At 40.1% G+C, this 18,509-nt stretch overlaps 1 protein-coding gene across 2 annotated transcripts in view; it reads right to left on the reverse strand.

Moving 5' to 3' along the window:
* The window catches only part of FBLN2 (fibulin 2), a 630,642-nt gene that overhangs the window by 127,003 nt on the left and 485,130 nt on the right, over positions 1-18,509 (reverse strand). Inside the window, exon 10 of one of the 2 annotated variants that reach the window (XM_085624812.1) lies at positions 11,720-11,863. The exons of the other annotated variant lie outside the window; for it this stretch is intronic. Within the exon in view, the coding sequence (XP_085480938.1) occupies positions 11,720-11,863 (144 nt within the window). The remainder of the gene's footprint in view (positions 1-11,719; positions 11,864-18,509) is intronic. 2 annotated transcript variants of the gene reach the window in all.

The following is an 18,509-nucleotide window of genomic DNA, read 5'->3' on the forward strand; positions in this document are numbered from 1 at the left end:
CCAGGTTCAAGCCGAAACAGACAGGTGCATATGATATACATGAAAAAGCACTAGGTGGCTGATTTTGCACAACAGACAAATCACAGACACAAAGAAGGATCCATATTTTAAACCTCACAGTCTCTACCTACTCTCAATAAAGTACCCCTTCATGGGAGAAGTAACATCACTAGTTTGAGATCCCAGTTTAGGATAATTGAGCACACTATCTCTCCAACCTTATACAGAGCAATCAATTTCGCAAATTAATCCGATGCTGCATCTTTGCAAAATTGTAAATGTTTCATGCAACTCCATGATTTATTATGAAGTACCCCCTTAGCCCACACAAATTGAAATGATGCCTTTTGGAGAAACAATGATTTATGAGAATGACTCTGAACTTTGCACAGAAGATTTTTTACCAGGCTCCAAAGTCACTCTACACCATAGGCTGCTTCTTGCTTATATTTGCTTTGTGACAGATATTTAATTCCATCTTGGTCCTTTGCTTGGACCTCTCAAGGAGTGTTTCTTTTCATCTTATGGCTATCAACGATAATCACATTTCAACTCTTACTGAATGGACATTAAGTTCCTGAAAGAACAATTGCACAACCTGTGCTTTGTGAACTACAACACATCTTTCATCTCACAAAGCTCGATGAGATTTCTGCACTGCAAACATCACAGCTTAACCTGTGCCCGAGGGTATAGCTGGGGAAAAGGCCCCTTATCAAATTATGGGACCCACTTAGACATTGCAGGTACCTTATGTCTTAAATGTTTAAATGAATGATGTAATAATTCCTGGTTCTATTTTAGATGACTAGGATACAGAGACTGTAAAATGAATTATGTCTGATTTATCACATATTCCACTTTGAATAATGAAGATCCTTATTTGAATTTGATTAATTATAAGAACGTGTATTGCTATGATCACTAAGCACACTTTTACATACATAGAACCAGCTAACCCAGGGAAATATACAACTACACACAATAGGAGCATTTTGAAGCTTCACCTACTAATAGTCACCCAAATGTCTTGAAGAAGTTTCCTTTCTTCCCAGCTTTCTATTTTTCACAAACTCCTCAATAACTTTAAAAAAAATCTAATTACCACTAACAGACTGATCTATTCAAATGAATTCAGTCAGAAACTTGCTATTCAAGGATATGAGATTTGAAAAATTCAAGACAAAGAAGCCTTATTTTGGGAGTACATTATGCCTAAAGAAATAATATTTCTGAACAAAACCTTCCAGCAGACCTTAACAAATCTTCTATACGGTTGATTTGACCCTGTTTGATAATTGTCAGTTACTAATAAACATTTCTCATGCTGATGAAATGATATGATCTAAAATGAATCTCAGTTCTCAGCTGAAGGTTTACCCTTATGCCTTATGATTCAGACACCTACGTGCATTGTTTTCTTCCAACACCCCTGGCCCTAAAGCTAATCACTCATACACTTGTAATAGTCACCACACACAGAGTGGGCAAGCTGTGCCAATGCTGGTTAACACATTCCAGTATTGTGGCTGTAAAAGAACATTTATCTTCAAATAAATAAAACATGGATTTTTTTTATTTCCTTCTGGGTCCAAGTCCCACTTAAAACAAATGATTCATAGTGACAGGAATACATGCCATTTATAATGGATGGAATACATACTCAGAAAAAGAAGCTGCAGAGAGAATTAGGCAAATAGATCAAGAAAACATACAAACAGTTTTTAAAGTTATTGACAATGGCATTCATACGATCTCTAAGAGAGTGTACTCACTAATCCACATCCTGACCTCTGCTTCCTCAAGGGAGACTTGGGTCTGTTACAACATGGTCAAGCTCAATTAAGAGCTATTATACAACTAAATTGGGTTTTACAAACACTCAGATCAGGATGTTTTGTGCCTTGGCAACTTTTGAACAAAACAGCCTTTTTTGAGCCTTATAATTTAGCCTTAACACAAAAAATAACAGCTAACAAAGAATCCACATAAAATGTGCTCAGTATCAAGCAAGTGGAAGAAGCACCCTTTTCAGTTTGTGTCCATCTACCTGTTACATGGTTAATACACATCATTATTTCTCAACCACTCACAAATTTGTATTTTCATGACTATCAGAAATATATATCTTTAGGCTGGTACGAAACAATTCACATCTGTTCCATTCATGGAAGTTTCCTTTTCTTACATGTGTTTGCAAAGATAACCCTGTGTTTATGAGCACGTGCAGCTGCAGAAACCGCTTAGGTCACTCCCTTATGTGTGACACCATTTCCTTACATGTAATGTGTAGTACTTTGATTCCAGGGTTAAGCTATATTTTATCACTTACTTCTATTACATCCATACCCACGCACCATTAACTACTGTACAATGGTTCCTATTTGATACTAACTAATGTTACTTGTTGTTGTTTAAAATCAGGTCAATTAGACTTGATTACGGTTTCAAAAAAGGTTGTGATGTGGAAGAACCCTGTACCTAAAATCTCAACATGTAATAAAAAATGTCCCTTGGTCTAGTAGTGATATGCGAGGCAGGGCGTTTTCACGAAATATTAACAATTTGTAGACAGCCAGAACTGCTTTAGAGATTGAGAGGCCATCGCAAACACAATACCCAACTCACTTTACTGATATTGTGCATATGATTTTAAATTTGTCAACAACAACTGGTATTATGCATCTTTTAAGGGCAATGGATTTGGTCTAGTGAAGGGATTAAAAACAGTAGTTGGACTGATACCATTATTTTTTTCCACTCTTTATTCTCCAGTCTTTTTGGATGATTTCCTTCCTTTCTACTGCCCATCGCCTGTGGTCTTGTCATCTTTCTCCTGATCCGACAAGTAAATCAAAAGAAACAAGTGAATTCTATCTTTTCGTGACCATCCCCACTTTATGGTTATCCACTGTGGTAGTAAAGATATAGGACATTTAACTGGAATGAGATCGGAAAGTGAAATGACGGAGACATTTTCTATCTTAATGTCTATGTTTCCGAACACACGTTTTGTGTTCTTATATATTTGTCAGAGAGAAAAGTGGAAATGGTCTACTGTTAATGCTGCTAATTTTGAAAAGACTCGAAAGGATTTGAACCATACAGTGTCAACATTCCTTCACAACCACAAAATGTCATCCATTTTCATTCAAATGTAAAATATGCCTATGCAACACTATAACCTCTTGATGATGTTCATTTTGCAACCTATCGAAACTTTGTTTTCATTTCAAACCTGAAAACTTGGCTTGACATACAAATATAAATATGTTTGTTAATAAAACACATCCTATATTATGTCTAATTGTATTCTGCCATAGAATTGTTTATATCATTTAAATAGGTACCGCAAAATAACTTTGTGATAGTACTGTAGTACATCGTAAACATTTTAAAAAATATATAAATCAATAACAACACTTTCCCCTAACTCTAAAGTCTTTGCTAAATTGCCTCAGTTCTTCCTCTACATTAAAAAAAGGGTAGTAAGATATATTTAACGCAAAAACACAGAGCAAAGATAAAGTGTGGTCTAAACATTATGATGACCTGTTCATTTTCCAAGAGCTTTGAATAACCAATAATATTGTGTTTGTTCATCGCTATGTACCGCGGTAAACTGCGATGGTACAGCTATATCCTGTGGCCTAAGATTTTGTCTTTTATTTCAAAACAACTGAACAAATGCAGATCAACTAACAAAATGGACCCTTTCCACACCATAATCTATATCCTTGCCAAAATTAATGTAAATCCGTTCAGCCTCTTTGTTGCTACATCTATTTAGAAAGTCTACTCCAAAAAAGACATTGTGGAAAAATGTGTTTTGGGACACCTCCCTCCCCATTTTTTCTGTGCACCCCTTAACTAATCACCATTATATCTTGCATCATTAGCCAATCTTGAAAAAAGAATAGGTCTGTAAAGTTTTGTGGGGATTCAACAAACGGTGACCAAGTTATTACCTGTCAAAAATCTGTGGTATGCCTATCTTTGGGAATTCTAACTATAACTAAGGATTGGCTACCACCTGGAAACAGAATCAATAAGTTGAGGTTAAAAAGAAGAATGGAGTAGTTGCGTGGAGGCTACCATGGATAGCAGGTGGTAGTGTGGTAAAGTAACTGGTGACTCAGGAACTCAGGGACCAATATACAAAAAAAGTAAAACTATTTGTTGAGCTTTTCACTCCTGTGTAGGCAGAATAAAACACTTTTTATGAAGTCACAACACGTTCCAAGGCTACGCTTGGAAATCTGTACAAATCGCAGCTTCTTGATAGACTTCAAGTACGTTTTGTGGATTGTGTTTTTGCATAATGGCTGCCATTTTAAAAAGCGCAATTGTACACGGAGGACAGGTGAAAACCGTCAAAAACCAGTGCCTTTTCACACTGGCACTATTAGAAAAATATACATATTTTCCTCTCCCTCCCCACAAAGTTTTGGGTTTTGTATTCTTCCCACCCCGGAAAGGGATTTACTCCTGCCCTTGTCAGGAGTAATTCTCCAACTAATTTCAATGTGGAAAACATTCAGAGAGGAGTTAGTGAATGGTCATGTAATGGCATATTTGTTGGCATTCACAAACCTTCAAGGCTGAGCACACATTGATGCTCTGGGAGGAATGTACTCCTGCATAATATTATGCTGTTGTGTGATAACGGTCCATAGAAGTAACATGTTTTAACACTGCAAGGTGATCTTTTCTGACTTCCTCGGAGTTGTAAATTCTGCCATTTACAAATTGACGCATCTAAGCAGATGCGTCACTTTGTAAACCCCTGCGCTACATTATACCTGCATCAGGTATAATGTATGCAGGTGGGTGCGTTCCCATGCAAGTAAGCCTCGTAGAAGTGACGCAGTGAAATCTATGAGATTTCACTGCACCACTTCTAGGACGAAAATGCATCAATATCTTTTGCCTGCCTAAGGACCTTTCACATTGTCTTGCCCCATGTGGAAGGAGACATTGCTGGGATTGATGCGTCACTTTTGATACACACTCCAGCAATGCGTCCCTTTGTGTCTACAGATACGTCAGAAAAACTGACGTATCTGTAACTCCTTGCGACACAATGCGTCATACAGTAAATATGATGCATCCATCATGTCGCAAGGAGGGCGTACTGAGAAGTGATGCATCATACAACTCAAATGTGCATTATCTAGCAAAATTGTATAGAATGATGAATTCAGAGTATTAATCATCACCACATGCTCTGAGGCAGCACACTGCTACAGCACAGAACATGCCCATCAGGAACAGCTATTTCTGAGCATGCTCTGCAAGTTAGTGTCTTACTTATGAGGACACATCGTAGACCTTCACCTCTGTGCTGCCTCTAACCATAGAATTAGTGCTATTGTTCTTTGTTTGTTCTGTGGTGCTGTGGAGCTCTGTGGTGCTTTATCAGAGTATGCATTTGTGAATTGTGCTTAATTTTCTGGTACTGTGTGCATGACGTGAGTGCTGATATTTCTTCAAGTGAGAGTGTGCTCTCCATTTGGTCAAGACCTGAGGCGGTATTAACACAGTCTATAATAAATTATTGTTTACTACTTTCTAAAGCTCATAAGATTAGGTGAATGACCTATGTAAAAAACAACTTCACACAATTGGAAGAATAGAGCTATTTTTCAATTCTATATCTACTGATGGTCAGGCCAGGTTATTTGTGGAAAATTAACTACTGGAGCATACAGTGGAGCAGACATGGGAGGGTGAGTGGAAGAAGAGTAGGGTTGCTGATCTCCTTACCATTGTGCACCAGGCCCGACATCGAACCATATCTGTTGAGAGTGCCTAGCCACCAAAGATTTCTTTTGTTGAGGTTAAGATTAGGCTTGGCCCATTTTCTCATGTCCTACCCCTCTAATGTTTTTTTCTGAGAGGGATCTGGAGTTATGCCAATGTAATGCAGTTACTCCCCAACCCCAAATGCATATGTTCTTTTTTGTGAGCTTTATAAAGAACAAAGAAATCGTTTTTTAAAGCCGTTTTTCAGAATTTTTAAAGTCAGGATGTGCAAAAAGGCTTTAGAGCACATGCAATTGCTCCAGACAGATCAAATGTGTATTACGTTATATATATTTCTTGCTCACGTTATTAAATATAGGAAATTAGTTGGGAAATAATGATGAGTTTTATTAGATCTCGTTTTTTTATTAATGGAATCTTTTAGTATTAGGGTCATTGTTTTAAATCTGCATCATAGCTTTTTATTGCAATATGTATTTTATGATGAATTCTCTGTATATATTCCAGTCAATTAATTAATTAATGGATGTTTATAATGTTTTATTTGTATGCTTTTATGGTTGTTTTAAACCCAATAAAGTATTGATGATGATGAGTGTAGGCAGCAAAATGTTTTTTGAATACGTTTTATGACATAAGTAGCATGTGTACGGTTGCATGCCACACCTGCTCTTGATGTGATCAGTTGGGACTAAGGTACATTTTCAAAAGTTATGTCTATGCTTGGTGAGGCCTCTATTGACCTGAGTTGGTACCAGGCGAGGTGATGTCCTACACATCTTGCTGATACGGTAGGATCAGTAAAAGACACCAGAGGTTGTATTAATTCCAACCTTTATGTTTATTGTTTCTTCTTTTTTCACGCTTCACATTTATGATAATATTTTGGTTTTGCAGTAGCAATAGTATTAAACAGACAGGTCCTGAAGAAAGCCGCGGATCATTTGTCCGGTAGGGTGAAACATGTCGACCGTTATTTAAGCATGATTTTTTACAACTACTCATTTTGCACTGTTTTTAATGAGAATTGCAATAGATGTCTCAATAAATAGTTTTTTCTTTCGCAAATTCTCTTTTAATTCACACACACACAATTGCACTGCACTCATCATTCTCACATTGATTTGGGGATTCCTTATGAAGTTTTCTAAGTTTCTTAAGAGCTCATTATTTCTCTTGGTCTTTTTGTCTTTTCTATAAGACTCCCTTGTGAACAATAACCACCCATGATCCCTCTATGATCAAGAGGGTCAAGGGAAGGTTGGATGGATATCCAAATGATGATAATGATCACGTTGGTGAGTGACGGGAATCCAATCACTGACAAGGGTTTCTTCACTCCATAATCTTATCTACATTTTTTCTTGTGGTATACTCTTGATGACAAATCTGTTCAGGTCTTTTTTCTTCCTTTCTCTAATTAGTTGTTGATATATTAAGACCTCAGATTATTTGTGTTGTTTGACTATATAGACTAGGGGATTTAATACGGAATGAGTCTATAAAATCCCTTGGACCCCCTATAACCTTTCTGTTTGTTATGATTATGCTTGGTGAGATACATGGGTTAGTCATTTCCCAGGCTTCATGAGGATAAACACAGTACAACTACTTGTCTACGGCCCTAGAATAGTCTCCAGAAAAACTGCAATTTCCTTATTAGATGTAGTGTGGTGTTGCCTCTTTATTCTGAGCAGGTTTACCCAAAACACCGTCAGCTCTCTCATCTACAATGAATTGTTTACTGAATCTACCATACATCTGTGTTTAATCAAATTTATTTTATACTGTTAATTGTGTTAATTAATTTAGATATCATTGTTATTATTTTTTTGTTAATTGTGATTAGCTAACTAATTAAATGTTAATTATGTTAATTTATTAATATTTTAGACTATTGGAGGTGACGTTTATAGTGGAAAATAGTGGGAGGTAAATTAAATTTAAATTTTTAATTAAATTGTAGGACTGGGTCTACAAAACTATTCCTCTACGCTATCCAACACTTTCCCTAATGGTCCACTCGTAGGAGTGGGAATGGTCATTTTTACCCTCCCGCTATCCAACACTTTCCCTACTGTTTCACTCACTGGAGTGGGAATAGTAAATTTTATCCTCCCTCTATCCAACACTTTCCCTACTGTTCCACTCATTGGAGTGGGAATAGTAATTTTTACCATCCCGCTATCCAACACTTTCCCTACTATTCCATTCACTGGAGTGGGAATAGTAATTTTTATTCTCCCGCTATCCAACACTTTCCCTACTATTCCACTCACTGGAGTGGGAATAGTAATTTTTATTCTCCCACTATCCAACACTTTCCCTACTGTTCTACTTGTAGGAGTGGGAATAGTAGTTATTACCCACCCGCTATCCAACACTTTCCCTACTGTTCCACTCCGTGGAGTGGGAATAGTAATTTTTACCCTCCCGCTGTCCAACACTTTCCCTACTGTTCCACTCACTGGAGTGGGAATAGTAATTTTTACCCACCTGCTATCCAACACTTTCTCTACTGTTACACTCACTGGAGGGGGAATAGTAATTTTTATTCTCCCGCTATCCAACACTTTCCCTACTGTTCCAGTCATTGGAGTGTGAATAGTAATTTTTATCCTCTCGCTATCCAACACTTCCCCTACTGTTCCACTCATTGGAGTGGGAATAGTAATTTTTATCCTCTCGCTATCCAACACTTTCCCTACTGTTCCACTCACTGGAGTGGGAATAGTCATTTTTGCCCTCCCGCTATCCAACACTTTCCCTACTGTTCCACTTACTGGAGTGGGAATAGTAATTTTTACCCACACGCTATCCAACACTTTGTCTGCTGTTTCACTCACTGGAGTGGGAATAGTAATTTTTATTCTCCTGCTATCCAACACTTTCCCTACTGTTCTACTCATTGGAGTGGGAATAGTAATTTTTACCCACCCGCTATCCTACACTTTTGGGCCGATTCCGATGTCGGACGGACTCAGGTCCGTCCGACATCAGTCAGGAGCCGTAACCGACTGACCTGCTGTCGTCAGTTATGGCCCTGCTAGTACGATGCGACCGAACAGGGTTCGGTTGCACTCATATACAAGTCAATGCAGGCATGCATTCCGAGCAGAATGCATGCCTGCATCCTTGAAAGCAGGGGTGCAGTTCATCCCTGCACCCTGTGGGCGGCACCCCAAGGTGCCTGCCACCGGATGCAGGAATCCATAGGCAGCCTCGCACCCATAGGCAGCCTCGCACCCATGAGGGCCCTACTGGGGGCCCCCAAAGACAGTTTCGGACTGCCTTTTCGTGCCGGAAAAACCGCCACGAAAAGGCAGTGAAAAACTGCCATTGTACTCCCGTGGTCGCAAAGAGGCGGCCGGGGGAGTATGGGGAGATTTCCGGACGGCGGACAGGATCTCCTTTCTGACTGAGCCCATCGGAATGGCTCGGTCGAAAAGGAATCCTGCCGACATGATCCGAATCGGTCAGAAGGGCTCCGACCATCGGTCGGAGCCCTTCCGACCGGAATCGGCCCTAAGTCTACTGTTTCACTCACTAGAGTGGGAATAGTAATTTTTATTCTCCCGCTATCCAACACTTTCCCTTCTGTTCCACTCGTAGGAGTGGGAATAGTAATTTGTACCCACCCGCTATGCAACATATTCTATACTTTTGCACTTGTTGTAGTGTGAATACTATTTTTATTCACTACGCTATGCAACATTTTTATTATTGTTCCATTTAATGTTGTGTAAAATATTAATTTGCATACAAAATATTAATATTATTCAAATTATTGTATATTACTTATTTTTACATGTATGTAATATGTTTATTTACATATATATATAATTATATTTGTAATAATGTTTTAAATATGTTATCATTAAGAATATTAATTATTTTTTAATATTATCAAGTTAATATATATATGGCAAAAAATAATTACTTTTTTTACATTACATTTATTATTTTTACATTTTAAGCTTTTTTACATTATTTTAACTATGTTTTATTTAATTGTGTTTATTATTTAATTACTTTTATATTAGTTTTAATATATTATTTTAAAAATCGATATTTTAGTTACCTATATTTTTAACAACGATATGTTGTACTCGATATTTTAGTCCTTACCTGTTTGTTGATAGGGACTCGGTATTCTGTCCCTCGATATTTTGACTTCGATATTCTGGGCAGTCGATATTCTGTCCCTCGATATTTAGTCACTGATCCATTGTGTCTCCTTCTTTGACAACTGACAGTGTTATACATTTATTGTTGCAACAACAGTGGGTTTACACTTCAATTAAATATCTTTCTACACCATTCACAAAAATGAGTCTAAACAATGAAAGCAGAATTCATAATATTCTACGGTGAGTATTTCTTACACAGTAACATACAACTTTTTATGTTGGAGGGGTAGAGGAGACTGAAAGTAGCCAGCGTGAACAAATGAATGATCCACTTGTGTGTAACTCATGCCTTGGAAAAGTAAACATAGAAACAGTTGCAGAATAAGCAACCAAATCTTTTACATGAATGTTCAGAAATGAAGGCTATTATTGTAGAAATTTCACTTGACCTATTGCAAATGGTTTCTACAGGATCAGCATCTGAGTTTTTCTGGCCATTAGGTTATGTAGATCCAGCAGAAAACAAAATAAAATCTATGAATTAAATAAACTGAGATAACAAACCAATAATCAATTCCAGGATGCAACTGAATTAAAATATTAACTTATCCCGGCAAGTTAATACTATGTACAAACTCTCATATGTCAGTAGCCAAACGTAGCCGCAACCATTTGCAGCTGATCAAATGAAATTTCTAACAGATTAGGAGTAGGTGAAAATTCAGTATTTGTGCTCCACTGACACACACTCAGAAGCGACATAATTACACAATGAAATCAACATGGCATGCTTATGATTTGCAAGGGAGCAAGAAAGGCACCTCTATATATATTCAGTTGTAAATTATCAGAAAATTATAATAAAGCAACATTTCGGAATTTTTTACCTTCCCAAAATATGTGTAAAAAACCCCACAATTTAGCAAATATCCTGATGCGTAAGTACACAGTGTGAGCTTCAACTTCCTGCAGTACAAGTACCATGGCTTGTAGCTCTGTCAAGAAACATACGTCAGTCACAGAAGATTAAACAAAGCCAAATGAGATCCAGCCATTTGCCCTTGCATCATCAACCACTTGGACCGCATAATGTAGCTTTATGCTATAGGGCACATATAGAGTATAGCTGTGAAGCTGTTCAACCGAATGGAACAAATTCCATTCTCATGTTCTGCAGAGGTGTGTCGAATGGCGCTCTTACATACCTGCCAACCTGAACAAAAATCTCACCGTGTGAGGAGGGGGTGAGGCCTTGGAGGGGGCGAAGCCTCTTGCCGAGACTACCTAACAGGGACTTTAGCCCCCAAGACCCCTCCTCCAAAGTCTAAAAAAAAAGCTTAATGAATGTCAGCAGTACAACGCCTCGCAAAACGAACTTGAACGCCACAATGTGCAGTGGTATTTAGCGTGTTTTCCCTGCCACCGTGTGATATTGGCTTCTCAAAGGGATATCGTATGTCACATGGTGGTACCGTGTGAGTTGTAAGGTTTGCTCTTAGATGAGTAAACTCCTAAAAACTGTGCTGTTATGGCTTTTATGGAATCTATTTTACTTAAGACCACACCTTCTAGAATCCGCTCCTTGCTGCAACTGTTACAATCTTCAACCTAAACAATGCAAATTGATTGGCTACATATTATGATCAGTGAGCTGGGGGTTAATGCCAATGGAGAAAACGAAGCGTATATGTATCTAAGAGACTGACAGTGGCAAAGCGATGTTGTAGCAGAAATGCTCTGAGAGCCCTTTAGCACAGCTGGTTGAATTGCGTAGCATGATGGAGTGCGGCGCTGTCGTGCATGGCGGAAAGTGATTGTCTTACCGACACAACGGCTATAGATGTCGTTGTATATAAAGCCCTCTGCGCAGTTCACTCCCTTGTTGACACAGTCAAATGATCCCAAGGTGTTCACACATAGCTCTTGACTGGAACAGGTGTGAGTGCCTGAGAGGCACTCATCAAGGTCTATGTTTGTAGGGTGTAACCAAAAAGGGAAAACAGAATTCCATTAGAAAGGTTATGGGAACATGTGCATCTTTCTTTGAGTACCTGCAGGAAGGTGGCATTCTTGTGGAGAACAAGATGTGGAGCTTCTGTTGAAACAAATCAAGTCTGTAAATTATAATAGCAATGGCCATGTACAAGTGTGTGGGTGCAAACCATTGCAAACTGCACCCCAAGGTTGATTGATGTAGAAGTAAAACAGTATAAACAAAGGTGCAAAAGATGTGCGAGCTTTTGCAGATGCCGCAGCTTTTTTCTTTGATCATCTAATCTGGTGAATCGCAACTTGTACAACAAAGTGATTGTGAGATTTCAAATGGTATGAAATTCTGTTGTTGACCATTGACAAAGCTGTACTCAGTGAAACAGCGTTTAGGTTGAATTCAAATAAAAGGGGAAAGAAATAACATTACTCCTAACATTTTTAGTCGACTTTTAGAAGGAATAGTACCCGAAAAATCCGTGTTGTAATTGGAGCCCAAAACACCAAAGATAACTGGTGTTCTCATCTAATAATATATCTGTTGTCACCGCAATTTAGTGAATAAGCTGATAGTGTGAGTAGAGTCACACGCATCCCCATAAGGTCTTAAGAGTAGCAATGGTCTGCTATACTCTAATACAAATGTAATTATTATGTGTCGCTATTAAAGTAGTATGATTGCCATAGACTGCTGTCTATATTGTATCAAATAAAATATACTAACTAATGTTTGCAAGCATTTTTAATTCAAATTGTGTCAGCCTACTTCTGACTATATATAAAGGTGAGGCCAGGGTGATAACCAAAATTAAGTGTAAGATGTCCTGCGCGATTGCCGGTGTCGTGGATTGTTCTATTTGTTTAATTTGTTGTAATGCGAACCAGAAGCATTTTAATAGAAATATTGAATTGAGCAGCAGAAGAGGGCACGTGGCTCCTCTATGTATTTGGAAGGTTACTTTTAGGAATTACACAGACATTCAAAAACACTGAACATAAAGATGGTACACAACCTATCTAGACAGCATAATACAGTGGGGAAATCACACTTAATAATACTTTAAAAACTGAAAACCTGACACAGAGTACATTTGTGTATGGTTTTGGGAAGGTATAAGTCCACAACTAGCTTTGCAGCCAGGGCCGGACTGGCAGTAGCAGACACCGGGCATTTCCTCGGTGGGCCGGAGGGGTGGGAGCTGGTTTTGTGGCAGCGGGCCGCGTTTCTTACAGCAGGCCGGTTGTGCAGCAGTGCTGCAATATCGGCCCGGGAGCGGTGTTTTGCAGTTATCCCCCCTCCCCCCTCCCAGGACCGGTAAAGCAGCAACCTGCCAGGGCTGGTTGTCGTTCCCAGTCCGGCCCTGTTTGCAGCTGCCATGTTTTCCTTTATCCCTGCAGGTTCCTCTGTATTTTTGGTGCTGGCAACGGTTTGGGAGACCACTGATCGGTAGAGCCCCTCAAATTACAAATCAAATTGTAGTGTACCATGAGATGGTGAGACTCTCCCCACGCTGTAGTCTTGAGGGGCTGCCCCATCTTATCTCCCTATGCAAAGGCCCTGGTTGACGGTAAAAGAGCAGTCGACATAGTCAGGGGAAGCGCATGCTGACCCCTCCAAGTACAGTCAATCCAATGATCTAAGGCAGATAAGTGCATATTTTTAATGTATGTTTGAAAATATTTGTGAAAATGTATATACATAGGTTTTGCTTTAATGATCATGAACATTAGAACATGTGCCCTCAGGAGAATGTTTGCAAACACCAGCAGTGCACCTGTCACTGGTGTTACCCTTGGCAGAAAATAGCAATTGCAAGAAGCAGGATGATTGCACCACAGAGCAAAACAAGAAAAGAGCCATGAGGCACTTTTCCTGCTCTCTTGCTCCCTTGTCCCGAATACTTGTATAATGGAGATCTACACCGTTTCCCATCACAGCAGGTCGACTAGAATGTATGTCTGGCAAACTGAAAGTAGGCTATAGTGAGCAATGCAAAGACAGAGGGCAAGCAGTGCCTTTTCTGTAAACCACTCTGAGAACAGAGGGCCTCATTTATGAAAAGTGTTGCATCGCCGCGTGAAAATAGTGATGCAACACTTTTCTGTGCGCCCTCCTTGTGACACCATGGATGTCCCATATTTACTGTACGGCGCTCCATGTCGCAAGGAGTTACAGATACGTCAGTATTTCTGATGTACCTGTAGGTGCATTAATGACGCATTGCTGGAGTATGTCACAAAAGTGACGCAACTCCATCAATGAGTCAATACACATGGGCGATTCCCATGTTAAATGCGCCTGCGTCAGTCTTGACGTAAGATTTTGATGCAGTGGCATCCTATAAGTGGTGCAGTGAAATCTGAAACATTTCACTGCACCACTTCTACAAGGCTTTTTGCGAGGGGAATGCTCACCCTGCATACATTATACCTGAGGTAGGTATAATGAAGTGCAGGGCTTTACAAAGTGACGCATCTACTTAGTTGCATCATATTCTGAAATAGGGCGTAACGTAGCGCATTTTTCATGCCGCCGGTGCATCACAAAAAGTGACACATTGGCAGTGCACAGGGCTCATAAATAAGCCCCAGAATATTTACAAACCTGGTTTGTTGGAATTTTTTTACTTTAGAGATGCACAGAGTGTCATTGGCAGTGAGTGGGCTGTTGCCTACCTGTTAGTACATGGAAAAATAAGCTGGAGTTTCTCTTCAGTTTACCAAACACATTTTAGGCCCCAGGCCTGCATGGGCCCTGCTAACGTTAGTGCTTCTGGAGCATGAAACAAGTGGTGCCAATCACTCCCCAAAATCCGAGATGACCTAGTTCTCTGTTTGATTTGCAACAGAATTGCTATTGTGTTTCTCTGTGCTTGCAAACCCCAGAATTATGAATGGTAAATGTATGGGAACCATTACAAAGTATCAGGCTTTTGTTGGAGGATTGATAGCCTTCAGTGTTTACTCATGATCATGTACCGTTCGCAAATAATACACGTTTGTGAACATTGTATGACCAACTCAACGGTATTACTGTAAATGGTTTTGCTTATTGCCGTATCTTACCTTTGTTGTCACAGCCAGCATTTTTTCATGGTTTGCTCCCCCCTAAAAAGACCTCCCATCCTCAATGTGCCATGGCTGCCAACTAGCACCTCCAGTATGCCAGCACCATCATATTGCCATAGGTGACCACTGTATGACTGATTGTAGTCAGTATCTCAAAGCCTACATTTTTCAATGGGTGCCCTGCTTTACACCAGGAATACTTCAATATGCCAGGGACAGCAGGTTATCTTGGGTGTTCCTATCTGTCAGGAATAATTTTGATAATGTCATGACCAGCAGCAGACTCACAAACATGAAGGATGCTAATAAGGGCAGTCTTACTCACTTACACTCACTATCACTCATCACTCTGTCTCATTCACTCTCTCATTTACTTACTCATTCTGATTCATACTCAATCCCAGTTACTGTCACTGACATACAAATGTACACTTATACTCACCCTCACTGATTCTCACTCTCTCCCACAAATACTCTTACACATACTCTTTCACAATAATTGACCCTCTCTCATAACCATTGGTGGACAGGGGCTATGATTTGAACTCCTGGGGTACAGGTGTTCTGCTTTAATAAAAAGGTGTCAGTAAGCTCCTTAGGCCTCTTGGCCCCGGTGCAACTGCACCTCCTCCATCATTTATAGGGGCACTCCTGACTCACTTCCACTCCCTCTCACACTCTCCCTCATTCATTTTTTCTAACTCACTCCCACTGCTTTACTCACTCCCTTGCCCTCGCTTTCACTTGTTTATACTTGCTCTCACAGTCACTCATTGATTCACACTCTTTCACTCTCATTGACACTCTCAAACACCCTAAATTAGCATTCAGACTCTCACTCAATCTCACTCAATCACTCACAAACACTCTTTCACCCACACATGCACAGAAAAACAATATTATTTGTTTTTCATTACCTTTCTTCAGTTACTGGCAACTCAAAGGCTTCATGGAAGCAGTAGGACAGAAACCCATGCTGGATATTGGAACCAGCAAGCCTTGATTCCCAGCGAGGAGACAAAGAGAGCAACAGGGCCAGGTTTAAGAGGAAGACCCGCCTCAAACCCTCTCCGAGGTTCTTTATAGGACTGGAAGCACAGCCTTATAGGAAGCTGGGACAGTGCTGGAGGTCCTGCCTCTGCTGCTCTGTGTGGCTACTCATTGGCCTCAAGGAGACATTGATGTGCACCCTGATAGCCCCATTTGGCACATATACTGGATCCCTGAGGCATGTGCAGTATATCTGCTAAATGAAATGGATTATGCCTATGTAAGGGGATCATAGTTAAACTATGCCCCTCTCATGTGCAATCCAGATATTCATCTACCGGGTTCTATGGCTTTAAAGAAAACTCTGTAGAAGGATTGTTGCTTAGCCCCCTCCTCACTGTCCAGTTATCAGGAGCTCAGAGCAAAAGCCATGAGGGCTGTCCTGCACACTGGCAGAGTTTATAAAAGCACAAAAGTCATGTATCCTTGCACACTGCAAAGTTAAATGATTAGGAGTGCGGGCAAAGGATCACAGCCTTGTGTCCACCTCACAAGTGGCAGGGCTGTGCCCTGAAGCACCTGAAAAGACACCAAGAGTGCTATTAACTTCTCTTAATACTACACATATATTTAGACCTAGACACAACACTAGACCACCTTCTTTCAGCTGGCCTTCACTCCTCATCTATCTCTATCTGCAGACTCAAGGTGGCTTGGTAGGCCAACTTTCCATCGCAGACCAAGCAGCGTGGAGCACCAGCACTCCCACTGTTAGCAGACCATGGAAATCCTTGTGATTTTTAGGATCATGGACAAAGCCTGTCTGAATCGATGGTTCTAAGGTCATCTCTCATTGTGGTTCTCCACTAGAGAAAGAAGTAGTTTTAAGGCCGTTTTGAAGAGAGGAAGGTGATACCTCTGACCTCATTGTGGACACAACTGTAGTGCAAAGGATCTACTGAGCTGCAGGACTGGAATCCCCAAGAGGCAGAACGTAGTATTGCATAGTTAGTAGGCTGCTGCTGACTGATCACAGATTACAATGAAAGTATATGTTGAAAAAGCACGTGGGAAAGATATTAGAGCAAGTTTAAGTTTGGGCTTGATATGAAAATCAGTAGATTAGACATGATGCGTCTGTCAGGGACACAGAATTAGTACCCTGGAAAATCTCCATATTACAGAAAGGACTATACACTTGTGCAGTATTTTCTATATTAATTTATTTGAAGGGTGCACTACATCATTTGAAGATCAAAAACCAAATCGAGGGGCACTCTGATTGGTAAGAGGGAAAGCACCGAGAATCAAAAAAGGTCGATCAAATGGGTAGGATGAGACTCAGCTTATTATTGTAATGCCAAGTGAGGTGAGAATTGTACATAATGTTACATAGTCAACAGTCTCAAATGCTGTCAAATAGTCAAGCAAGAGGAGTATGTGAATAAGCAGTTGTGGCAGAGAGAGGTAATACATTTGGACACATGACAGTCAGATGTCTCAGTGGTGAGGAGGGTGTTGAAGCCACACTGTAGGAGGTTAAATAGATTATGCTATCAAAAGTGGTAGGTAAAGATGGTAAAAGAACATTTGTTCGAGCATCTTTGAGATGAAAGGGGGCTGGGAGACACGGTGAGAGAGGTGGGGAGAGGAGTTGGCCTAACGGCTAGGGCGGTCGACATCGAATCTGGGGAACTGGGTTCAAGACTCGGCAATGACACTAAACATTCTGTGATTCTGGGCAACTCACTTAGGGCCTCATGTAGGAAGCCAAATACCGGTCGGTAACGGCCGATTTTCGGTAATTATACCGTTACCGACCGGTATTTTGGCTTTTGAGATGTAGGGGGAGAATTTCATGATTCGGTATTTACCGAATCGGTAAAATTACCGAATCGGTAATATTACCGATTCGGTAAATTTACCGATTCGGTAAATACCGAATCATGAAATGAGATGTAGGGGGAGTGTGTGGTGGGTGTGGGGATTCGTTATTTACCACCAACTAAAGGTTGGTGGTAAATGACGAATAGGTGATAAAAAGCTTTTTTGTGCATGTTTAAGTGTGCAATGTGGCAGACATACATGCCCTTAGGGCATGTATGTGCGCCACATGTGCACACATGGCCGAATCAGGGGTGCAACAGGGTGTCAATGTGACACCCTGCCACCCTTGCATGTGCTCCCCCATTACCGAATCGGTATTTACCGATTCGGTAATGAGGCATACCTTCCCATCAATGGGAAGGTATGCCTCATTACCGAATCGGTAAATACCGATTCGGTAATTACCGAATTTTTCCGATTCGGTAATATTTACCGACTCATTACCTACATTGCATTTACCACTTCATAAATACCGAATCTGTATGATTCGGTATTTATGAAGTGGTAAATGCCAGCCCACCTACATAAGGCCCTTAATCTCCCTGTGCCTAACAAAAATGAAGGTATCCTCATGTAATGCAACTGGTGCTATGTAAAGCACTTTGATTCCCGATTCGGGTCAAGTTCGCGCTATATAAAACTCTGTAAAAAAAAAAACAGCTATTCTAAAGGTGGAGG

Source organism: Triturus cristatus, chromosome 9 (assembly GCF_964204655.1).
Source record: "Triturus cristatus chromosome 9, aTriCri1.1, whole genome shotgun sequence".
In the NCBI taxonomy this organism is placed as follows: Eukaryota; Metazoa; Chordata; class Amphibia; order Caudata; family Salamandridae; genus Triturus; species Triturus cristatus.